Raw genomic sequence first — 26,392 nt, 5'->3', positions numbered from 1 at the left:
CAACGCTTTCCCTACTGTTGCACGCTCTGGAGTTGGAATAGTAATTTTCTCCCTACCGCTATCCAACGCTTTCCCTACTGTTGCACTCTCTGGAGTGGGAATAGTAATTTTTACCCCTACGCTATCCAACGCTTTCCCTACTGTTGCACGCTCTGGAGTTGGAATAGTAATTTTCACCCTACCGCTATCCAACGCTTTCCCTACTGTTGCACTCTCTGGAGTGGGAATAGTAATTTTTACCCTTACGCTATCCAACGCTTTCCCTACTGTTGCACTCACTGGAGTGGGAATAGTATTTTCTACCCCTACGCTATCCAACACTTTCCCTACTGTTGCACTCTCTGGAGTGGGAATAGTAATTTTTACCCCTACGCTATCCAACGCTTTCCCTACTGTTTCACTCTCTGGAGTGGGAATAGTATTTTTTACCCTCCCGCTATCCAACGCTTTCCCTACTGTTGCACTCTCTGGAGTGGGAATAGTAATTTTTACCCTTACGCTATCCAACGCTTTCCCTACTGTTGCACTCACTGGAGTGGGAATAGTATTTTTTACCCCTACGCTATCCAACGCTTTCCCTACTGTTGCACTCTCTGGAGTGGGAATAGTAATTTTTACCCCTACGCTATCCAAAGCTTTCCCTACTGTTGCACTCTCTGGAGTGGGAATAATATTTTTTACCCCTACGCTATCCAACGCTTTCCCTACTGTTGCACTCACTGGAGTGGGAATAGTATTTTTTACCCCTACGATATCCAACGCTTTCCCTACTGTTGCACTCACTGGAGTGGTAATAATAAATGTTACCCTCCTGCTATCCTACGGTAAAATATTGTACATTTTTTATTAATAACTTAAATTAATTATCTTAATTTTAAGGTTATTTGAGTATTTTTAAGTATGTTTTAGTTAATTATATTTATTATTTCATGAATTTTAAATTACTTTTAAGACATTTAAAAAAATTCGATATTTTGACTGACTATATTTTTTACAGACTATATTTTGTATTCGATATTTTTGTACTTACCTGTTTGTAGATAGGAAGTCGATATTTTGGCATTCTATATTTTGGTGACAATATTTTGGTAAGTCTATATTTTGCCATTCTATATTATGTCAGTGATCCGTCCAAACCATATGCGTCCAATTGCCCCTTTCCACTACATCGCATCTGAAACAATTGATCGGAATCTGATTAATCTTGTGGTTGCTGTGGGTGACTGGGCATTTACGGAGTGTTTTCGTTATTGTGCGGCACGCAACTTATCATGGTTGCGAACTTGGATAGACCTTAATTAGTGGATGGTCTTTTGCTATACTCGGACCTTCTACACACTGGCTACTTATTAGATGGAGTCTATATACTATCGTTTTTGTTAAGTTACATCTTTTCATATATGGCTGATGCTGTGGCTTCCTTACAATTTTGACTCCGATACCAGTGATGTTTTGACACACTATTTGTGCTCATCCACTTACACTTATCGTGGTGCTCTTTCTCCCATATACTAAACATACTGCGTGTACTAATGATTTGACGCATCTATAGAATTTACTCAACTATATTCATGCCTTGATGAAGTCTCTGCGTGGGACGAAACACGTGCTGGCGATTTACGTGCTGGGAGATATTTTAATGAAATTTTGAATACTAATAAAGAAAGAATTGATGAAATCTGAAGAGGACTCTCTCTAAAATTTTTCATGGACTGCCTGGATCCCCTTTTGTTTAAACATTGTGCTATGATATTAACTCTGTTCTACTTGACAGACAGAGTTTTGTTTTGAGGGCGTACTATCAAAGCCAAGACTGAAATATCTACAACTGTCAGGTGTGCTGTAATTAGAACCTCATTCTTCAAAAGTTTTATGTTAGTTTCACATTTGTGTAGACCTATAGCACCTTGAGGTAGTAGGTGCCTTGAGTTTCTTTAGCACCCATCCTGTGTAAATGTTGTTCTATCTTCCCAACATATCACGCTTTCACTTGTCTATAATATAACATTGCCTCTGAATGAATGATGCGGACATTTCCTTGTGAACATTACTACCTAATCTTGCTGAATCTTGTGGAGGAAGACAGGGTTTCTATATAGCAGCCATGTGATGCAAAATTGCATGCATCGCATATTTGCACCCTTTAATAGTGAAAAATTAAACTAATAAATCTTATCCCAAGCTGGTGCTGATATCTGAAGATTTTCTTTAGACTGCCATTTAGCTAGCACTTTCTCATGGAGCTTAGACACCCCATAATTATGCAAGTGAAAGACCCAGTAGCTAATGACCTCCGGGTGTTGGATTCTATCAGATCTTCAACAAAGTATGTCACTATATGTGTGGGGTTTAGATCCAGTAGGAAATGCCTTATTCTAATAAAGGACCATTGTAATGAAGCTGTAAAATGTTGGATGCTGGGTTCTATTTCTTCCCCTTTTTCCAGTTCCCGTTCATTTTAAGTTTGACATGTCCTGATAGTAGAAAACTCTCTAATTAGATTTTCACTGCTGTTATTCCTACCCCTCCAATAAGATAACATTGGGGATTCCCTATTATTTTTTAATAATCTGTAATTCCAGTTTGAGAGCAGGTATTTATGTTATGTTTGGTAACTATGAAATTGTAATGATATACCCTCTTTAATGGTAAAGTCAGATTTTTCATTACAATTTTAAAAATGCCACTTTTTGATCATTGGCATTGTCCTGCCCTTTTGTGCCTGCAGCCTGTCTTGGGTCTTGTGGCTAACAGTAGGACTTTATGAATTCCTCCCAGAGAGTCACACAATAGAGGGATTAGGTGTGCCTCAATGGGCCATCTGTTGACAGGATGGGGGGGTGGAGCTGAGCACAGCCCCATTTACACCTAAATGGCATGTGCTCTGCCTTCACTCAAAGGGTCTAATGACCCTGTATTGTCACTGAAGCCAGCTTGGAGCCAGGGCACGGAAGTCAGGAAATTCAATGCACTTCAAAAACACTTTCCAGAAGTTTCTCCCACATTGCAGAAGAAAGGCACCACAATATAAAACTAGAACGTTCAGACACACTCTTCAGTTCAATACTGGACCCGTGGAACAACTCTAAGAGGACTGTCTGCTGCTGTGACCTGCTGTGCACTCTGTAAGACTGCTGCTGTACCTGGAAGGACTGTCTTTCTGCCTAGAGCCTGTCTTGAACCAACCTCAGAGACCAGCCCCGCTGTTGAGCCCTTCATCTTCACCTGCACACATCACTACCAGAAGTGATTCCAAGGGCTAGTTTGCTGGCCTTCTGTTCAGAGCCACAAGGAAATAAAAGTATTCCTGCACCTGGACCCAGAATGAGCGAGTCCTGAACCTCCAGAGATGTCCCACCAGTCCTGGACCCTTAGTTGTTGTGAAAAAGGTGCCCAGATGGCCAAATCCCACAACTGAGGACTGAAAAGAATGTTGGCCAAAAGCTGCTTGAGAGCCAGGAGGAGACTGGGACCAACCTGTTTGCCTATCCGCACAATTTGCATCGCTGATTGGATTGACATTGCGGCTTCCCCCGCTATGCTCTTCTTCATAGCAGGAAACCCTTTTTAGTGGCCCTTTGCAAATGGGGTATCCGGCCTCATGGAATTGTCTTTAGCTACAGCCCTCTGCCTCATCCATCCGGAGATTTTTGACTTTCATTTCAGCGACAGTCAGAACGTAGAAATCTATACCATGGCTTTGAACCAAGGCTATCTGGTAATGATGCTTCCTTTCGCAGCCTTCCCTCGCTGAACTTTACCTTCTCAGAACATTTTCTCAAGAGTTTTTCGAAGTTCAATATTAAAACGCTGAATGAACTCAATTTACTTCTTGTAGCCTAACCATGCTCAATTGCTTGCAGCCATATTTTTTTACTTTGATCCAGTCTTGCATGACTTGGTTTCCGTGGAATATTTTATGTGCTAGTTTTTACTAAAAACTTTAAATATTCATATCTCCGGTTTTACTGCTTGGATTTTTGTTATTTTGGTTTCAAATAACTTATGAAAATTTACTCTAGGTTTGTAAATTGGTTTGAGAATTTCTTGTGTTGTGTTTTCACTTTATTATTGTTTATGGACTGCACAAATACTTTACGCATTGCCTCTAAATGATGCCTGACTGATTTTTGTATTAAGCTACCCAGGGTTAAGCACAGGTATAATTACTAGCCTTTTGTGGTTCACACTGCAAGGGATTGTGACTTACTTGAACAGGGCTCGCACCCCAGTCAGCCAACAACACAATTTTTCACAATAACCATACAAAGATCTAGATTTAAAATCATAGCCAAAGAAGGTTGCTAGATAACGAATAATGTTAGAGTGGAAGAGAGGACTCTATATGTCACATAACTTTGATTTTTAATAATTTAGCCATGGGTTAGACTTTGTTAACATTGGACAGTACTCTGAATGTTTGGTTGAAGTATTACATCTAAGGGAATCGATATTCAATACTGTTCTCATGACACTGTAAATTACACCAAGAGACCCTCCTCTGGATTTAACTCTTCCTCCAGCAAACAAAGGATATTTTATTACCTCGCTAGTTTAGTGCAGTGAAATGGAAGTGCCTTCAAAGAATTCTACATTATTAAAACCATATCTAAGATATCATTATAAATCTGCTTGGCTGCACTTTGCCTATAATATGCAGAGATAAAAAGAAACCTCAGCTCCTTATACCCATACTGGCCCTTCGGTATACATGTAACAGAAATATACAAAGAATAATATCCTGCAGTATGCTGCATTGTTTTGTGTATATAAAACTACTGACTGATTATGTGCCTAATGACTTAAGTGCGAAGCCACAGGTGGTCTTAATGGAACTTAACAATTTGCAAGTCTATTGCTTGTAAAAATAATAAATACATTAAAAACAAAAACTGTAATCAGCATTACGTTTACATTATATTTCCTTTTATTTCAATCCATAGTTTTGTGCAACGCTTGGAACCACCCCCTCCTGTGCCTTCGACAACCTTTTAGAACTTGGTCCAATTTGTAAGTCTTCATCTCATTTCTTTATCTTATTATATTCATGTATAAACATTGTGACCCATGTTTGCTCACCTCTGATTACTTTCCACATCATTTTCAAATAAAGTGTCCATATGGTGTATGCCACTTCACAAACGCAAAATCTCCATTTGGAGTTCTGTCTTGAGGCTATGAAAGTTAATGTAAATATGATGAAAACTAATCTGATTTTTTTGCATATGTATTCTGTCCTAGCCATGGTGTGGTGTGCATTGCCAGGGCTGGACTCTGCACTAAAAGTAGCCAAAGTAAACATGTTCATGCCTGCACACATGGCACTGAGGCTAAGCATGGCGAACAAGACTGATGATCTTCAGGGAATTGTTTGAATGTTGGGAATGTCCTTCGAAGAAATTTACAGCCAAATGTCTTACATATAATTGCTGAAATGCCACTGTAACTCACCAGGAAGAACAGGACTGTCGCAATGCACCTTTATGTACTATCCCACATTGCTATCCCAATAAGGAGGCATTCACAGGGGTCTCACAATAGTCCTCAGTTTGACTTTCACTATGCATTAGTATCTGACTAATGAAGCACCTTCAGAGCTGTCACAGTGGACATCTATTCTGACATGCACAGGCACAGCTATTCCACTCTGAAATATTGTGAGCGTGCAAAGCGATTGCACCTAATTTCCTCCAGCAGCAACAAGGAGGGGGTTGTATTTCCCAAACAAAGTTCTGGAATATTGAATAGCTACACAAGTCTTATAATGTAACATTGTCAACAGCAATACTTGCGGCTCACACAAAAGTGTCACCACCTCATTTATATGCAAAAGCAACAGTTGATGGACAGAATGCAGAACAATGTCATACATTCACCCCAGTACAGAGATCTGGGCCTAAATACATCGTTTTTCTGCTCACCATGCCATTCCAGTTTGAACCCAGCCATATGCAAATCAGTCTTGACCCTGTGCCCCATGGGAACAGTCAAGCCCGAACATCCAAGCCAGGTCCTCCCTGGACTGGAAAGAAGCATCCTAGGACCAGTTTCGGGCTTTCAGCCCTCATAAGCCAGGATAGCTTGATTCCAGTGGCATGGAGAGCACTGGACTCATGTCTGAGCATACCCGTCCCACTTGAGGTGACAAATGCAAAAATAACTGTTGTTCTGGCTGGACTGTTACCATGAGGCAAAGGGTCAAGGCTGATTTGCATATGGCTGGGTTCAAACTGGAATGGCATGGTGAGCAAAAAACGACGGATTTAGGCCCAGATCTCTGTACTGGGGTGAATGTATGACATTGTTCTGCATTCTGTCCATCAACTGTTGTTTTTGCATTTGTCACCCCGAGTGGGACGGGTATGCACAGACGTGAGTACTGTGCTCTCCATGCCACTGGAATCAAGCTATCTTGGCTGATGACGGCTGAAAGCCCGAAACCGGTCCTAGGATGCTTGTTTCCAGTCCAGGGAGGACCTGGCTTGGCATTTCAGGCTGGACTGTTCCCATGGGGCACAGGGTCAAGACTGATTTGCATATGGCTGGGTTCAAACTGGAATGGCATGGTGAGCAGAAAAACGATGGATATCTGCCCAGATCTCTGTACTGGAGTGAATGTATGACATTGTTCTGCATTCTGTGCATCAACTGTTGTTTTTGCATTAACCACCTAATTTATAGACACCTTTCTGATCTAGACAGCATATAGGCTCCTCCAGTTTTATGAGCTAAGGTATTGGACATCATATTAATAATAGAGGTGAAAGTGCTTTATCAATATAGAAGTTTAAATGCACATAACAGTAGATATTCTCTGACAGCAAGAATAACATTAGCAGTAACACACTTCCTCTCACTCAAATATCAGTTTTAAGTATATTTTGAAATGCAATCACTGTGTCCCTAATCATCAACTTTAGATCTTCTAGAAAGAAAAATATGTTGCTGTCAAATACATGCTTTCATTTTGGATCAATAAAATAATCCCACCAAAATCTTGACATGTTATCAAAAACAATTTATTTTTCTGAAGCACCAGCTTTTCATTATTGGTAATACACATTTCACCTATGGCATCCACTTGTAATTATAATCAGGTACTTACATATACTGCTGCCCACCCACCAGATCACATTACTGAGATGGCCACATCTATGTCAGATATATTTACTGTAGGCCAAGGATGGCACAATTATTGCAGGACCACTGTTATGCAGAGGATGGGCTAAATAATATCAAGGAGGCCATCAATAATTAAATATGATCAGCAGTAGGCCTGTAATGTGCCCCTTCAGTTCTCAACTGTCCTTAATGCGTTAAAAATATCAAACATTATGCCAGGCCTGTTCACTATCATGCCTAGGATATGCACAATATTTCAGGACTGAACAGCACTGTCCCAGAGCCAGGAGTATGCGAAGGATGAACTCTATAATGCTAACCAATTCCACAATATGCCACATTATGTAGGCGGTCTCCTTATTGACAAGCATGACCATTGTAAACCAAGATTAACCAGCCTTATGTCAGGGTCTTTCTTATGCCAGCGTTGGGTATCCTCATGCTGGAGATGCCCTGCCATGCTAAGAATGGCCACCATTATACCATAGACAGCCCAATCATGCCAAACATGGCCTTGTCAATCATGCAATACGTAGCCCGTTTGCAGGGGGCACCACATTTCAGGGACTGTCAGGATACTGGTAGGGCACTGCTAGGCTGCAAGCAAACTACACCAACACAGGAGGTCGCTCTCTGTGTGACACACGCACGGAAACACACACACACACACACAAATGAAGGCTGTTTTTTTTTAACTTAAATGTCTTCTCTGTTCAAATTGTTTTCTGCCTCTGGCTTGGGTGGTTTCCACTCCTGGCTCACTCTGATGCTCTGCACTCCAGCTTAATCCTGCATTCTTCAATTTCAAGAATTCACATTCTCAGTGTAATTAAAAGTGCAGAGTTTGCAACACAGACATTCAAAATACATATAGATAGTCTTGTTACAGGCCATACATTTTCATTCTTACTAAATGTGTGGTTCTATCATTAACTTCCTGGAATTTGGGGAGGGGCCCTGGGTATATACCAGCCATAAAAACACAGTAACTTCAAATCAGCACATCACACATGCTCAATGTAATTAATTTAAGGACACAAGTCACGAAAACATGGGCTGATAAAAGCCTGCTTGCCCCCAGCCCCAAAAAGGTTTTTTCTAACACCTGATTGGCAAGTCCAGCCCTGAATGCTACTTTCCTTATCAGTTTGGAAGAGTCAGCAGCATTTGATGCCAGTGATCATTGGTTGCTCCTGTGAAGAACAGGGATTCTTATGGACTAAAATGATCCTCCAGGAATAGGTGATTTGTAGTTCCAATCAATCAGCAAACAGTTGTGCTATTTTCAGTTTTTATTTATTTTTTATTTATAAAAAAGCTTTCCATATTGTCACCCATTAAGTATTATATGTGTCAGGTTTGTCAAAGGTATTATCACAGATATGGTTTGATAGCTCAGCAATATGCTCATCAATGGTATCCATTAGGAGTTTCACAGAGCTGAAGCACTGCTGTAAATCACCAAACCCTTTTCATAGAGGTGGCAGAACTGCTATGTTTCCATCGGTGAAGCTTCAGCTGATTCCTCCATCTGAAACCTATTATCTCATTTGCCACAAGGGGGTTAAGTCAGTGCATCATAAGGCCTGCCCTTTAAAGAGTAGATCTTCTGTCCTTTATTCTTCCTGCATGGCGTCACCACTAGGGGAACAGTGTACCCATATGGATCAATTGCTCCTAAGTACTAGGAGAAAAAAAAAGTTATATGATTTACAACCACTGTTATTGGGTCTTTTCATTTATGATACATCAATCAATGTTGACACACATCTCATAATGGAAAGAACTATTAATGTTTGATCGCATACCAGCACCGTTATCTCCCTCATAAAAATACTTAGATATATTTTTTAGCTAAATATATTTTCTAAAACATTTCTAAATACTTTATCATGTGGGCATCTTTGCCACTACTGTGGAGTCTCTCTTTGGTAAAGTATAGGGATATTTAAAAAAATGTATAAACTCAAAAATATATATAAAAAAAATGTTGAAATTAATGTACATTCACTTTGTTTATTTACTTTAGATATAAAGCAAAACAAAAATGAAATGGGTGCAGCACTATTACATTTATTTGAAATAAAAACGTTAATTAATTGAATTATATCCCATTAAATTAAATTTATTTTTCTTAAGTTTAAATTAAAAATATATTCCAGCCTAAAAAAAAAATATTTCAAATTTCCATTAATTATTAAGGAAAATGATGCATAGAATAATAAAAATTAATTCAATTATATTTAATTAGTGTTGATGTTACATTATATTTTAAAATAAAAATAGGTTATTAAAATTTTTAGAACTAAATAATAAATAGGTACTATTTTAATATTTTTTTTAACATCACTTTATATTTACTTATATTTTTTACTATTTTAAATAATAGAATAATTTAATGTATTTTAAGGCTGTTTCCTATGATGTCTTATTATAATTCCCCACATGTATTATTTTCTATGGAAGGATGTTGCAGTACCAGTGATTGGCCTTGTGTAGTGCTGTACTTTCTAAAAAGTGTAAGTCAGCAATTCTTAACTTCTTGACTGCTGTGGACCCCACAGAATAATTAATGGAATATGCGGACCCTCACTGAGTCAATATTGGAAGGCACGAACTTCCGGACTAAACAATTTCTCTAATTTGAACCTCAAAAAAATATACAAAAACAAGCATACACCAAACAAATACTAAAATATTGCTATGTTTTGTGTAATTCACAATCAAATATAGACAAAGGTTTCACATTTTCATTTTGATCCTTTATTTGTATACACTTTGTCAAATTTAATGTATTAATTTAAATATTATTCAATATTTTTAAACAGTCACAGTGCCCCTGATTAGGCATCTTAGACGCACAGGGGTCTTCGGGCCACAGGTTAAGATCCACTGGTGTAAGTCACCCCAAAGCTGCAAGTTACATGTGTAACTTACTACAGAAGTCTAATTTTGCACAAAAATGCACTTTGTGAATACTGAAAAGTAATAAACTTTCTCAAAAGTGTAAACTTAATCTAAAGTGTAAGTTACCGTTATGAATCAGGCCCACTTTGTATCTCATTGTGGATAGACACATCCTGTAAAAATGTATTTACAGCAGGAATAAACACTTGAAGAATTATTTTTTCCTTTATTTCCTATTTCAATTATTTATGATTGCATCCAATGCTCAGCATAGAAACCAATCTTGCACATTGCACTGAAGTTTACTAAATAAGGTCCAAATACATTCAATGCAAGTGTACAACTCACAGTCCGCCTTATAAGAAATGGCTTACACATGCCAACTGATATACTGACAGCTGCTTTTACATTGCTTCCACTGATGTTATGAGGCAATATGCAGGCAAAGTGAGCAATCAGAAAATTGGAAACAACATTCTACCTGAGAATGGTAAGGGAATACACATGCATAGACCATACACTAAATCACGGGTACTCGTAGTATGGCCCGCGGGCATCCAGCGGCCCGGCAAGCCTTCCCTGGTGGCCTACGGACCTTGCAGACTTTGTACCCGTGTTTTATTTATTTATTTTTTTTAAGAGTGTCAGCAAACACCCCGGCACCGCAACTCAGAGACTCTGCAGCTCTGTCGGGGCCGGGCGATTCCTGCCATAGTCTAGAGTGCAGCTGCAGGGGCGCTAAGAGGTGAACAAAGCCTCATTAACATGTTAATGGTCTTTTAAAGGCCTGTGAAGTGCTGCGATGTGGCTGTGTGTGTGTGTATGTGTGTGTGTGCCCTGAAGCTGTCTCAGCCCGGGAACACAAAGGCAGGGTAAAATGAAGAGGGTGACAGAGGAAGAGGGAGGGAGGTAGAGGGAAGGAAAGAGACGGAGACAGGGACAGACAGAGGGAGAGCGAGGGAGAGCGAGGCAGAGCGAGGGAGGTAGACAGAGGCAGACAGTGGCAGACAGATGGAGAGCGAGGGAGGGAGAGCGAGGGAGGCAGACAGAGGCAGATTGAGGGAGAGCAAGGGAGAGCAAGGGAGGGAGACAGAGGCAGAGCGAGGGCGAGCGAGGGAGGGAGAGCGAGGGAGAGCGAGGGAGGCAGACAGAGGCAGAGGCAGACAGAGGGAGAGCAGGGGAGGGAGAGCGAGGGATGGAGAGCGAGGGAGGGAGAGCGAGGGAGGCAGACAAAGGCAGAGCGAGGGAGAGCGAGGGAGGGAGACAGAGGCAGAGCGAGGGAGGGAGACAGAGGCAGAGCGAGGGAGTGCGAGGGAGGGAGACAGAGGCAGAGCAAGGGAGAGCGAGGCAGAGCGAGGGAGGGAGACAGAGGCAGAGAGACGGAGAGTGAGGGAGAGCGAGGGAGGGTAAGCGAGGGAGAGCGACGGAGGGAGACAGAGGCAGCGCAAGGGAGAGCAAGGGAGGGAGGCAGAGGCAGAGAGAGGGAGAGCGAGGGAGGGAGACAGAGGCAAAGCGAGGGAGAGCGAGGGAGGGAGAGAGAGGGAGGGAGAGAGAGGGAGGCAGACAGAGGGAGAGCGAGGGAGAACGAGGGAGCGAGACAGAGGCAGAGCGAAGGAGAGCGAGGGAGGGAGAGGGAGGGAGAGCGAGGGAGGGAGACAGAGGCAGACAGAGGGAGAGCGAGGGAGAGCGAGGCAGAGCGAGGGAGAGCGAGGGAGGGAGACAGTGGCAGAGTGAGGGAGAGAGAGGGAGGGAGGGAGAGCGAGGCAGAGCGAGGAAGAGCGAGGGAGAGCGAGGGATGGAGACAGAGGCAGAGAGAGGGAGAGCGAGGAAGAACGAGGGAGCGAGACAGAGGCAGAGCGAAGGAGAGCGAGGGAGGGAGAGGGAGGGAGAGCGAGGGAGGGAGACAGAGGCAGACAGAGGGAGAGCGAGGGAGAGCGAGGCAGAGCGAGGGAGAGCGAGGGAGAGCGAGGGAGGGAGACAGAGGCAGACAGAGGGAGAGCGAGGGAGGGAGACAGAGGGAGAGTGAGGGAGAGCAAGGCAGTGCGAGGGAGAGCGATGGAGGGAGAGAGGCAGCGCGAGGGAGAGGGAGGGAGAGCGAGGGAGAGGGAGGGAGAGGGAGGGAGAGCGAGGGAGAACGAGGAAGAGCGAGGAAGAGTGAGGGAGGGAGACAGAGGTAGAGAGAGGGAGAGTGAGGGAGAGCGAGGGAGGGAGGGCGAGGCAGAGCGAGGGAGAGCGAGGGAGGGAGACAGAGGCAGACAGAGGGAGAGGGAGGGAGGGAGAGCGAGGCAGAGCGAGGGAGAGCGAGGGAGGGAGACAGAGGCAGACAGAGGGAGAGCGAGGGAGGGAGACAGAGGTAGACAGAGGGAGAGTGAGGGAGAGCGAGGCAGAGCGAGGGTGAGGGAGGGAGACAGAAGCAGACAGAGGGAGAGCAAGGGAGAGCAAGGGAGGGAGACAGAGGCAGACAGAGGGAGAGCGAGGGAGGGCGACAGAGGCAGACAGAGGGAGAGCGAGGGAGGGAGACCTCAGAGTGAGGGAGACCTCAGAGTGAGGGAGACCTCAGAGTGAGGGAGACCTCAGAGTGAGGGAGGGGGAAGGAGAGAGAGGGAGACAGAGGGAAGGAGGGAGAGGGAAAGAGAGGTAGGCAGGGGGAAGGAGGGAGAGGGAAGGAGAGAGAGAGAGAGGGAAATATAGTGAGGGAGAGGGAAGCAGAGAGAGGGAGAGGGAAACAGAGAGAGGGAAAGGGAAACAGAGAGAGAGAGGGAGACAGAGAGAGAGTGAGACAGTCAGAGTGAGTGAGACAGAGGGAGTGAGACAGTCAGAGTGAGTGAGACAGAGGGAGAGAGGGAGTGAGAGGGAGTGAGACAGTCAGAGTGAGTGAGACAGAGGGAGACAGAGAGACAGAGGGAGAGAGAGGTAGAGAGGGAGGGAGAGAGAGAGGGAGGGAGACAGAGAGAGAGACAGAGAAAGAACGAGAGCGAGAGAGAGATGTGTGTATGCCAGGTCTGGTGGCTCAGTGGACAAACGCATCCGCTGCAGGGACCTGTGACCAACCTCATGGTCACAGTTCTTTTTGTTGCTCTAGCCCCGCCCCCTCCCCCACTGACCCCGCCCCCACCGGTGCGGCCCTCGGACACAAACCACACTGTAAATTTGGCCCCTGAGAGAAAGTTTGTGAGTACCCATGCACTAAATCAACAAACACTTATAAGGAAAAGAACCATGTACACACAACATCAGAATGCATTACATCCATAAGCAGGGAAGCACCTTCACACACACACAGACAAAACCTTTATTCTTATTTGGGCAATCTATTTCAGTTTTTGTTTTTTGGACACAGCTAGGGAATTTCACGTCTTTACTTATCTCTTAGAATTCAGAAATAATTTTTAGCTGCACAACTGAATTACCTTGTTTAGGGACATCTGCCAGGTCCAAGTTTCGAAAAGGTTTTCTAAATACAAGGGTTACTGTGGACTCATTTCACAAAGCTAGGATGAATTGTACTGGATGAGTTAAAAACTAAGGGCCTGATTATGAGTTTGGGGTGTTGCCACACCACCGCCTGCTCCCACACAGCGAAACCGCACTAAAGTAACTCGTAATCTGTCAGGCGGACAGCTCTGAGGTTTGGTGGAGTGAGAGTGAGACGGTGGCGTGGCGGCCCGCTCCCACACCGCCAAACTCATCATCAGACCCTTAATAAATTGACAAGATAAGTAGCTACACTCTAAGTGAAGTTGGCGTCAGCATGCAAGATATACTTTCAACTTAAACGCCAATGGATCCTAATGATAAGAAAAAAGACTATAGAAGGAATTGGAGTTGCCATAAACATATCAGCAATTGAGTAAGAAAAATCATAACAATTAATGTAGACAATAAATAAAATACAAAACATTGAAAAATCCCCAGAACTAAGTTGCAAAAAAACGTAAACATTAAAATACATTTAAAAATAATAATATTAATTAAACAATTAATTCTGTAACATCTTATGAAAACTACTAGAGTCTAAGAATATTATGTTAACTATTCCCACTCTAGTGTATGCTATTCTCACTTCAAACAGTACAACAGTAGGGAAAGCGTTGGATTTCAGAGGGGTGAAATGTACTATTCTCACTCCAGTCAGGACAACAGTAGGGAAAGTGTAGGACTTTGGAAGGGTGAAACTTACTATTCTGACTCCAAACTAAGCAACAGTAGAGAAAGTAGTGAACTCCAAAGATGTTAATTTTACCATTCCTACTGAAGTCTAAGGAGGAGTAGGGAAAATGCTTCCCTTCAAATACGCTACATATATGAGTAACCCCACAAATGTAGGAAGAATAATAAACTCTTAATAAACAAATGTATAGAGATATATTTTTTCAATTAATCAATTTTCATAATCACTATTCATAAAATAATCAATGTTATTTCATTAATAATGAATTAACTTCTCACCCTGCACCCCTACAAACCACAACTAAAATATAACAATAAAAATAACTATTCCACAACTATTAATTACCTTCCTACCCTAGACCCCTACAAACCCAGCACCCCCCCAACTAAGATGTAACTCGAATAAATAAGTAAATCAAAATATACATAATTGTTGATCAAGCAAATATTACATTGACCAATTAAGAATTTTTAATTAATTATTACTTAATTAACTTTCCACCCTATACCCCTAAAAGCCTAGCAACCCACACCTTTAATACAACTAAAATAAATCAGTATTACATCATTTATATAATAACAATCACATCAGTATTTAAACATTATTAGTAATTAATAATTATTTTTTCTGTCATTAACATCCCTCCCTATCCCCCTACAAACCCTACAACAACACTATAAATTACTATTAACAATTAAATTAAAATTCTAAATCACTTAAAACTACAAACTATATTTAAAAAATGTATAACAACCACACAAACAATAGTTACACAGAATTAATATATGAACTACAAATTTAAATAATTAAAAAACTATATTTTTACAACTAATTTCGAAAATTATATTAAAAACAACAATATTCTTAAGAGCGATATTACTTACCGAAATAAATTATCTTATTGACAGCCATATTCTTGCATCACAATATTTTTGTGTCACAATATTTTTTCTGATATTTGTGTCTCCCGATACTAACTACTTGATATTTTATCCAAACACATTTATTTTGACTAATGAACTAGGTACCGTAGGTAAGATATCAAGGCTTTTCAAGTGTATGTAATATATAGGTTTGACAAACCAATTTAATGAAAATGCCAAAATCTACTATAAGATCTATTTAAAATTGATTTACTAGCTAGCATTTTATACCAGTCTTGCCTACCATTTGTACTTGGAAAGAATGATGCAAATAATGGTACTTAAAAAGTTTATGAAGATGCAATAAACTGTGGCTTGTCATATAAATACCATAATTTCGAGAAATAGTTGTCATGAGTCAGTACACAGAGCATCCAAACTCCACAACAACTAAGATCATGCTTTTGAAATGCAGAAAGGTGTGATTTGTTGCTTGTACAATCAGAAACGTAATGAACCCATCCAAATGTACCATGATGGAATAGCACTATCAAAGAGGTGTGCATATTTACAGGAGCCAAGCATTATCCTGATGAGATTTTCTGCTATTGTTCCCTGTAGAGAAGCACATTTCTTAATTTGCATTGTGCATTGTGGATTTCCTCGGGACAGATTTGAATTGAAATACCATAAATTAATGAACAGTCACATAATCTAAATGTATTTGCTTTTATTGATATGTTTTAAATATATTGCACCAGGATAATGTCATATAGGAAGCATAGAACATCTGTGGTTCTCTGATTCATAATTTGTATGCATACAGTGTAACGTCTGCTCTTTAGGAGGTGAACACAGTAAGGCCAGAATGCTAACCTGAAGTTTGTCAAAGATAGGGGAAGCAGCTAATAAAAGATAGATACAAAATGTCTGCCATACATGGCTGGTCATGCCCACCTCACTGTATATCACACAATTTCTCTATGCTTATCAGATGCAATCAATAATGCAAGTTGGACCAATGTCAGACCTATCAGATTAATGCAGGTTGTACCTGCTTCATAATGGTGTTTTTATATCTTAGTATAAAACAAATCCCAAAACGTTGTCCAATTGTGATAGGGAAGACAAATGAGCTTTCAGCTGACAGTGTAGGCAAGGTTTTCAGTAGAGTTGTCTTAACTGGACAAGATAGAATGGAGCAACAAAGAATACAGCAGACCAACTAAATCATTACATATTTCACAAGCTTAACTAATATATATTTATTATATTGCAGGCAAAGAAGAGAATATCTGGTTGCATATTGATGCTGCATATGCTGGGTGTGCTTTTGTGTGCCCAGAGTTCAGGCATTTTATGAAAGGAGTTGAGGTAAGCATAGTTTTTATGAATCTCAGAATACTGTAAATGCCCCAACAGACTATTATAGAGCAGTCTTCCACTTTTAAATCATAGTAATAATAATACTACTGAAATAAATCATGTGCTACCAAGCACATCTTTATATTGTCAATATTAAAATAGTAAACTACTACTTCCCAGTACGGCTTTATTTTATATCCATGTTGTGTAAAGAATCTGGGATTTCACTTTACAGATCAGACTCAATAAACTCACATCCTAATGTCACATCAATTGTTTCTTTTGCATATGTCGCCCTAAGTGGGAAGGTTATGCCCAGACGTGGGTCCTGTGCTAACTACACCACTGGATTCAAGCTGGACTGGCTGATGAAGGGTGATGCCCTGAAACCGGTCCCAGGATGCTTGTTTCAGGTCCTGGGAGGACCTGGCTAGGCATTTCGGGACGGACTGTTCCCATAAGAAACTGGGTCAAGACTAATTTGCATATGGCTGGGTCCAAACTGGGGTGGTGTGCTGAGCAAAAGAATGATGGATTAGACCCAGATCTTTGTGACTTGGAGTGAATGTTTGCATTGTCCAGCATTCCGTCCATCAATTGTTTCTTTTGCACCTTCTAAAAGTGGCATTTCTAAAAGAGTAAAGTTAAATCCAACCTCACCTTAGTGTTTATAAATACCATTCCAAACATATGAAACATCAAAAAGCTACTCGTCTCTGATCAGGAATGACCACTTAAAAAGGAATAAGGAAATGTCCATTGCTAACCTATGAGAGGAGTAGTCCTCACAGTAGAAAAAAATGAAATAGCCTGTGTGTCACTACCAGGACATACAAACCACAACAGTGCATGTCCTACCTTTTTCTTACATAGCACCTTGCCCATAGGGCTATCTACTGCCTACCTTAGGGGTAATTTAAGCATATTAAAAGGAGACTGGCATGTCGTTTTAAATGCCAAGTCAAAGTGTCAGTAAACTTCACACACAGACACTACAGTGACGGTAGTAGTAAAAATACTTTATTGCATTAATCATTTAATTACAATAAATAGATAATAAGCAGGTGTAAAAAATCAAATAAAACATTCACATATTTATCATACGTAGTATTATTAAAGAAGATATACATAGGTCGTAATACCTATCTTTACAGCTATATACAGATCCAATAAAAAAAAACATCTAGTCAATTACCATCCTACTTATTGCTCTTTCCCATTGGAGCCTAAAACAATAGCGTATAGCCTCTGAATTTGTTCTTATTTTTGCATCATTAAACATGGGGCGTAAATATAACCACCGTGTGGGCAATAGTCTCGGGAAATTGCACATTAAATGTTCAAGAGTTTCCTTGCCGATTCCACAAAGCCGACATCCCTGAGTATCTTTATGGGCTTTATTCCAATTCCCTTCAAACTCCCGTATCGGAATATAGAATTATTTGAACCTTATGTATTTCCATTTAGTGTAGCTGGTCAAATTCCATCTCAAGTATTCTTGAGCCTGCAAGGTATATGTGTCAATTAATAGGTAAGTGTGTTTATATTTCCCAGCTTGTAGGTAATCTAAATTCCACTGTGTTAGCTTTAATGTTTTACCTAGTAGATTTTTCCGCACATCCCTGGTCATTTGTCCCATCTCCTGAGTATCAGGCAGTTCATAAGAGTCTATTTCCATCATTATAGTAGAAAGTTGCAGATCTCTTACTTTTTTTCTCCGAAGTTCCGCCATTATTAGATGTTTCAATGTACATGAATCGGCTTTAGCACAATCGATAATGTAGTTAACACAACTGAGCTTGTGCAGCGTTTCCAGAGACTTTAGGCCAAATTCCAACCGTATCATACAATGTGGTGTAGTCTGTCGTAAATGGAGTATGGCCCGTACACATTTCATAAAACATTTTTCAAAATCAAAAATTACTTTCTTGTCCATGGCAGGAGATGCGTACAATAAAAACTGAATCATTTTCATCTGTAAAGCTTTTAGAGATGGAGTGATTGCATTCCCTCCACACAGTTTCATGAATATCGCAATTGATTTTGTAATAGTTATCGGTTTTACACTTTTACAGACCGTATGGTTTAGCCTTGATAATTTTTTGTCCAATGTTATACCGAGGTTGTTATATTGATCCACTACCTCTATTGGATTATCTCCTAGAGTCCACATTTTTGATTATGTAAACCGTCCAAATGTACCAATTTTTGTTTTAGATAGGTTGGCTATCAGACCATTCACTTTGTTGTATGTGTCTAATTGGTTCAGCTGATGCTGTAATCCGTTAGGAGTAAAGGATAAAATGACAAAATCATCGGCATATGCTAGGTATGGTATTTTTTTGTCCCCTAATTTAGGTGCCAACTCCCATATCTGAACTTAACACCAAATCGATATCTGCAATGTACAGGGAGAATAACAGAGGCGCAAGGACAAAGCCTTGTCTAAGACCGTTAGTGATATCCATTTTTGGAGATAGTGTATTATCATGAGCCAGCTTCATCCTGACCCAGGTATCCGAGTGCAGGGCAATAAAAAAGTTTAAAAGGTTTAAATTGACCTCCCATGCTGATAATTTATTCCACAACCTTTGCCTGTTGACCTTGTTGAATGCTGTGGAGTAATCCACAAAGCAGGCGTATAATGTTATTTACCGCAAGCTTGCCTTTTTTTTACATCATGGCCAGTGAAACAATGTTATCAAGGGTTGAACACCCTAAGCAAAATTCAGTTTGCGTTATTGGAATTAAGGATTTTTCTTCCGCCCATGCCCTTACTTTATTTTGCAGGTGCTTCGCAAACAGTTTCCCTTCAAAGTCCAACATCGCTATTAATCTATAACTGGACGGATCGTCTTTTGGCCCTCGCTTGTAAATCGGGCATAAGCTGTATCTACACTATCATGCTTTATTTGCCAGTTCCTGTTCTTAAATACTTTCTTTATATCTTGTATTTTCATATTCCTCTCATTCGATATTGGAAGTTTTAAGATATATATAACGCATCTCCTTACAATAGATTCTCTTTGATTCCTTTCATTTTGAGATCTTTTTTACATTTATATTTAATCACAGCTCTTGAATACTTGAAGACTTGATAGTATATTTTTTAAAATAGATTGCCAGGCATCCAACTAGTTAGCTCCAGACTTAATTCAATCATGTCTTTCTCGGGTACAGGCTGTCATGTTTGTTTCCAGTTTCGATGCCTTCATTTGTAGTTTGTTGTTCCAAATAAGTATTTTCCCATTTACAGCGGTCAAACTTCCACTATTGGCCGTTGTATGAGTCTCCCAATGGTCGTGCTTAATGTTAATGTCTAACCTTTGAGGGTCTTGGTCACTCTTGACTCTAGGTATTATGACATACTTTTTACATAAGTAAAAATGGGCGTAATGGATCGTTTTTTTTGTCTACCGTTCAGAACTCTATATCCTAGATCAGTCAGCAAAGCATATGTGTCTCTAGAGGAGGTACCAATCTTTTTTACCTCGTTTTGTGAAGGAAATACTACTTGCAGAATATTGTAAGCCATATCTGGTTCATCCCTGGTTACTGGATTATCCGCCAGGGGCAACAAAGTCTGATTAAAATCTCCCGTTAATATGACTACCATGTGTTCATTCATTGCCATTATTGTTTCCAATTTGTTCAGTGTCGCTTGATAGCTACACCTATTTTTCACTAATTGAGGAGGGAAATAAATGTTAATTATCAAGCAATTAGTAAGGTTTCAATGTGTTAAAAAAACTGGCAATAAATATTTAGATGATGTTTTGAGTTTTTTACTTATCAGACATAATTTAGTACTCCTCTATTTGCTCTTCCGAAGGCATTTTTTTTGCCTGGATTTCGTGTGTAATAAAATTTTGTATGTTTAAATTCCCAGAATGCTAGGTTTCCTGTAAACATACCACACATTGATCTTGTAAAAAGCTCATCATTTTTCTCCCCGGCCTTTTTTAACTGTCGCTCATAACCCGTTATATTCCAGGGCAATATTGAAAACTCACTTTGTTGGGATTTACTTGTGTTAGATCTTTCAGGAATACTTCTTGGCCTTGTATAGATACTGCCTCTCACCTAAACGTGGAACATCAGCTGAACTTCCATTATTAACCCGTTCTTTCCTTGCGGTGAGTTGAAAGCTCTCAAATCTGATGTTATCTTCAGATCCTTTGTATGGAAATCTGGTACTTAGTGGTGTTTTTTCGTATTCTTTTTGTCTGTTGGCAATTCTCAAAATATGTGGATATTTATGTTTCTCCGGCTGTCTGATTATAATTCCCCAGTCGGTTAAGAAGTCTTTAATGTTTAATATCTTTAGTACCACACTCTGAGATCCCCATGTTGTTCTTGTAATTTCGTATTTTGTGTTGGCTTTATCACCTGAGACAAAGCAAACAGCCGCAAGTGATTTTGAGCTAAGTTCTTTCAAATTTTCAAAACAGTTCAGCAACTTTAGTATGTTTTACTGATTTAATATGTCATGATAGCCTTCTGACTTATATGCAGGTATAAAATCAATTATACAATTATCGTCACTACATAAAGATTCATTATATGGTGGCTGGAACTCTTGACATAACTTCCCTTTATTTGATCTGTACGGTACCTCCCTCTCTGTCTGTTGAGTTCCCACAAAACATTGCCTTTGTACATTTTCCATATCAGCACAATTGTCCATAACCTCTGATAGTTACATATTTATGTTTTTTGTTGGACGACTTAGGTACCTGACTTCCAATTTTTCTGTTATCTCTAGTATCCCATTCATAATCTTTTTCAATAAGGGTTCCTCTTTGCTTTGTTTTGGCATGGTTTTGTCCTCATTGTGTGTACATAAGTTAACCAAAGAAGTACTAGTGTATTCTATTCCTTGTTGCAATGCTTCACTGTACCTTAACTGCGGTACCGATGTTGCTTGTTGAGCGTTTGTTGGTATCTTAATGATGGCTGGAACTGGTGACATCGATATGGCATTGGTTGCAGCTCTTGGGACTGTTTTGTGCTCTGATGTTTCATCGATTGATATTATGGCTTTATCTCGGTTAGCCGAGAGACCGGATTTTTCATGACTTGGCCTGTTTGCATCGGACGTATGACCATTTGAATGGTCTTGACCTATTGATTTTTTTGTCGATTTGTTAAATATTGGAAAGACCACACACTCCTTTGGCGCTGATGCATCTGGTGATGTTAGTTTAATGTCGTTTTTTCTCGAGTTTTCGTAATTTATTTTTGTCTCCTTATGCTTAGATAGGGAGCAAAGCCCTCTTGATATCCATCACGTTGTAATCCGCTGTGGATGTTTATCTTAACTTTGGCTCTGACGATGTATTTGCAGCATCTTTTCTTTGATTGTAGCTGTCATTTATTGCATTACTTGTTTCATCTTTTGTTTCTATAGACCTCTCTCCCGTGTCTGGAAGGACATTTTTATTGATGTAGTTCACTCAGCACATCCCAATTTTATTTGGTAATAGTTGTATTAGATCCACAATATCATCCATACGCTCTAGATGTTTTATGGCTTTAATTAATTCACCCATGTCCTGTTTGATTGATGACAATATTGCGGAATTATCCTTTATTGATATCATTTGTGCTGCCATTTGTCTATAATGATTAACCTGTTCTGTTAATAGCTTTGATTGTGTTGTTAAAATTTCCGACATTTGCGTCAATGTACTACTTATTGCCCCCATTGCAGATAGTACCGGGAATTTTGGTGATGTGTGATCCACCCCATTGCATTTGACTTCATAATTGTCCATTTCCTGACTATTTATTCCCAGGACCAAGTTTTGTTTACTTCTTCGTTTTATGTTTGGGCTGTTTTTCAATGTATTATACTGTGTCCTCGATGTAGTTGAATATATACTTCATTTTGAAAGTGAAATTAAGGAGTTGGCTAAATAGTCCAGCTCCCTCAATTGACCAGATGCAATTGAAGCATTAAATGATACAAATGAACCTTCAGCTTGGTCAAGATCTAAGTCAATACTACTATCCTCGTTCCCTGATACATTTTGATCTTCACAACCATAGATTGAGTCTGTTTCCGAGATTGTTACATCTTTACTCCCTACTTTTTGTGCAAAATCTAGATTGCGATCTACCCTTCCATCCATTACATCCACATCCACATCCGCATCCGCATCCGCATCCATTAACACAACCGCGTCCACGTTTCTATTTTCCTTCACACTGCACAAAGTAGACACGGGAGAACCTTCAGATGTAGTCACAAGGTCCCCTCCCTTTGTGTTTCCTTTTGTATTTTTGTTGCCACCTAAGGTACACAACACAACAGGTGTTGATTGTATAGGCAGCGTGTTAAATGTAGGCGATACGTTTTCTTTATTTTGAATCATCCGAAAAGATTGTGCGAATTGTGACGTGGTTGTACTTATGGATAGACTTGCATCCCAAGTTGCTTTATCTTTTACTCCAAAGCCATGACAAGCCTTACTCCCTTTTCTCCCGAAGCATTCCTTGATTGACTGCTGTTTCAGGGCAGGAGAGCCCATTAAATCCATTCGGCTTTCTTGAAGTATCCTTTATATCTCCTGATCGAGCCTTAAACGGTGTTTCGCAGACAGAGCTCCTCTCCACGCCTCTCCACGCCTCTCCTTTTTGATCTGATTCTAGATCCACCGTGTCTTCCTTCATGCGGCACGCTGGTTCCAGCACCAGCACTTGGACTTGACTCTCTCCTCATATAATTTCCTAAACAGAAATCCTTGGTCATAACTTTTCTGGGGAGTCTCGCTTTCCCTTGTGAATCTTGAGCCCTTCTGCTTATATTCTGCTTCTTCTGTCCCGAAGTTGTTGCCGATCTCGTTTTCATCTTCAGCTTACCCCCCCTGTATTGTACCGCTTATATATTATATATATATATATATATATATATATATGTAGTATGTAGCACTATAGTACTATATAGAGGAGCTATAAAGGAGCTGTGATTAGTAATGGTAACAGGACTCGCCTTCTCTGCTGATTACTAACCCTGGGCTAAGCACTACGCTACGCTAGCGTAGTTTGCGAAGTTTGCGCTACTTCGCCCTGCGCGAACTGCACGTAGCACAGTGCAAATACGCATAGCGTAGTGCAGCAGTTATTTTTTGCTTGCTCGCGGTCCTCAGCGTCAAGTTGGCGACCGCGAGCAAGCAAAATGACATCCGTGCAAGACTTTTTCCTCATTCGCGATCAGCAACATCAAGTTGCCGATCGCGAGCGTGGAAAATAAACCTCTCGGCGAAATTCTCAACGCGGGGAGGTCAGGTTTCTCATTGCGAGTGGTCACGTATGCTCATGACCGCTCGGTATGAGAAACTACCAGTCCGCGTTAAGAAAGCTGCTGCTCGAGTAAAAATCTACTCAAGCGGCAGAAAACTACAGCTCGCACTGTGCAAGATGCCGTTTTCAATGATTGCACAGTGCCGGATGCTTGTCTGCACTGTGCAATCATTGAAAACGGCATCTTGCACAGTTCAAACAAGGTACTACGCAGTTCGCGTAGTGCTACGCGTAGTTCGCGTAGTGCGTAGTGCACTTCGTGTAGCTATGCGTACCGCTACTTCGCGAACTACGCCCAGCCCTACTGATTACTGATTACTCTGCTACCACCGCAGCTAAGGTTCAATTGGGGTCGATTCAATTAAGCGGAGTAAATGGCAATATGTGACCAAAAGTCAGGACCGAGCACTAAATGAATGCTCTGAGTAGCTCTGCGTAGCAGAAGTGGACAGTCTTACTTGGCCGCCGCCTCAGCACTACGACTCCGTGATCTCAGCAGTCACAGTCACAATCAAACGCCAAATGACCGCCAAATGCTCCCAGGGCAGCTGCAATACAACCCCCACTGCGCCCCTCACCTTTGCTTGGCTTTGCTTTGCTTGGCTCAATCTGCCCAATCTGCCAGACCTCCTTCCTATGGTAGCTCGCGTAGGTTGACCGAGAGCCTTGATGAGAGTGAGCGTGTGGGGTCCAGTGAAGTCCACACCCCAACAGCAGGAGCTTACTGCAGTGTTAGGTATCTGGCTGGCTGACTGATGACAGAGCAGTGCCTTTCCAGCGGTAGCACCAACGTCAGCAACAGTCGGCAATCAGCAATCCACTCTCTGATCACTCACACCTCACTCCACCTCTGTAAGAGATGCCACGGCGGTGGTGAGGCAGCGGCAGTGGCTCAGTCGCACAGCCCGTGAGCCTGCCGTGAGCTTGTGAGCCACTGGGGGGAGGGGGGCAGCGGAGGAGACGTGCTGTGCATGTTGAGCTGACCCAGCTGATCTGGGGCAGCTACGGCGGCACTCAAATGGCACTCGAATGCTCCCGAATGCTCCTCATTTTGCCCGGATCTCGCTCCCTGCTCCTCGCTTGCACCTGTCTTCCTCCTCGCTCTGGCATGGTGTTCCAGTTCAGTTCACCGGAAAACCTGGACTTGAGTAGAACCTCAGTCAACTACAGTGACAGGCCTGAGACAGGTTTGAAAAGCTACTTCCGTGCTCACTAGTAGAATATAATTCACAGGCCCTGGGTATATGGCATACCACTTTACGAGGGACTTAACAAGTAAATTAAATATGTCAATCAGTTATGCACCAACTATACATGTTTAGAGAAGAAGCACATGCACTTTAGCACTGATTAGCAGTGGTAAAGTGCTCGGAGTCCTAGGACCAAAAACAGATACAGCATAATGGGGAGGGAAAAAGCAAAAAGATTGTGGGAATACCACTAAGGATGCCAGATCTAGAACGTGGGTAGCAGCCATCGAACAGCTACTACACCTTTTTATTCCACAGAAATTTGAAAAAATAGTTTATTTTTTCACTCCTTGCAGTGATGTAACAGCAATTAAAACAGTGGAGAAAAGATGTATCTGTTCTCACTAAATAGCTCCTATGAAAGCTGTTGACTACCTATAAAGATATAAATGAGGAGGTATCTATTAGAAATGGGATCTCTGGTTGGCTAACGCTTGCGCCAAAGCCAGGCAGAGACCACCACTCATGTCAGGGCAAGGGAGTTACACGCCAAAGACAACCCCTGCTCACTCCCTTGGTAGCTTGGCACGAGCAGTCAGGCTTATCCCGGAGGCCATGTGTAAATTATTTGTGCACGCACACAGCAACAACATCCCAGGCACACTACAAAAGGAACTCCCCACACGGTTATATCAAAAATAGCCTTTGTATTCTCAAAACACATTAGAATAGTAAACACATATATACATGGTGTCACCTGGCACTGGGTCATATCTACAAGGGAATTATTTACACATGACAGGGCCCACTAGACCACTGTCAGAACCATCACAAAGCAAACTTAGTAAAAGTAAAACAAATTATAAACGTACAACCAGTAAACACTGATAATCACTGTACTTAGCATCAGCCTGTAGCATAAACTACATTATGCACAGTTTCACATCAAGCGCGAATTACATTCTGCGCCTACCTCACCAGCATAAATACATTATGATATCCTCTCACAAGTCTAAACATTTTGGACCCTAACCTCCTAACCTTAACTCACATTAAGGACATAAATCACACAATGAATCTTAATCTCACTAGCATAAACCATAATATGCAAAACAACCTCATAATCATAAAACTACTTTTAGAGGTATAAAACAGGGTGCATAAAACATACTACATAGATTACATTTCCTAGCACCACAATCACACTAGGGCCTGGCACCCTATGAATCTAACAGTCTCCCTGGCCAACTGGCCATCCAAAAAGGGGCTCAAATGCCCTGTGCATAGAATCTCAGGGTGCACTGCTAAAGCAGCGAAAGTCAAGGGTGCGCACTCCTCGCAGGCCTACACGTTGCAGCTGCCCACTACTTGCTGGGCAGCTGTGAATATCAAAAATGAGGCCTAAACAGCGCAGCTGGCACTAATTGCTGTGCAGCTGTCAAATCACGATGTGGGCACTGGCACTCACT

At 41.2% G+C, this 26,392-nt stretch overlaps 1 protein-coding gene across 3 annotated transcripts in view; it reads left to right on the top strand.

Annotated features, from left to right (window-relative positions):
* The window catches only part of LOC144829209 (aromatic-L-amino-acid decarboxylase-like), a 799,768-nt gene that overhangs the window by 551,504 nt on the left and 221,872 nt on the right, over positions 1-26,392 (top strand). For all 3 annotated transcript variants that reach the window (XM_078688118.1, XM_078688116.1, XM_078688117.1), the window contains exons 7-8: positions 4,944-5,010; positions 16,343-16,437. In XM_078688118.1, the coding sequence (XP_078544244.1) occupies positions 4,944-5,010; positions 16,343-16,437 (162 nt within the window). The remainder of the gene's footprint in view (positions 1-4,943; positions 5,011-16,342; positions 16,438-26,392) is intronic.

This window comes from Lissotriton helveticus, chromosome 4_1 (assembly GCF_964261635.1).
Source record: "Lissotriton helveticus chromosome 4_1, aLisHel1.1, whole genome shotgun sequence".
NCBI classification, from domain to species: domain Eukaryota; kingdom Metazoa; phylum Chordata; class Amphibia; order Caudata; family Salamandridae; genus Lissotriton; species Lissotriton helveticus.
Note: the sequence above shows the minus strand (reverse complement) of the source record. Positions and strands in the feature narration are given on the sequence as shown.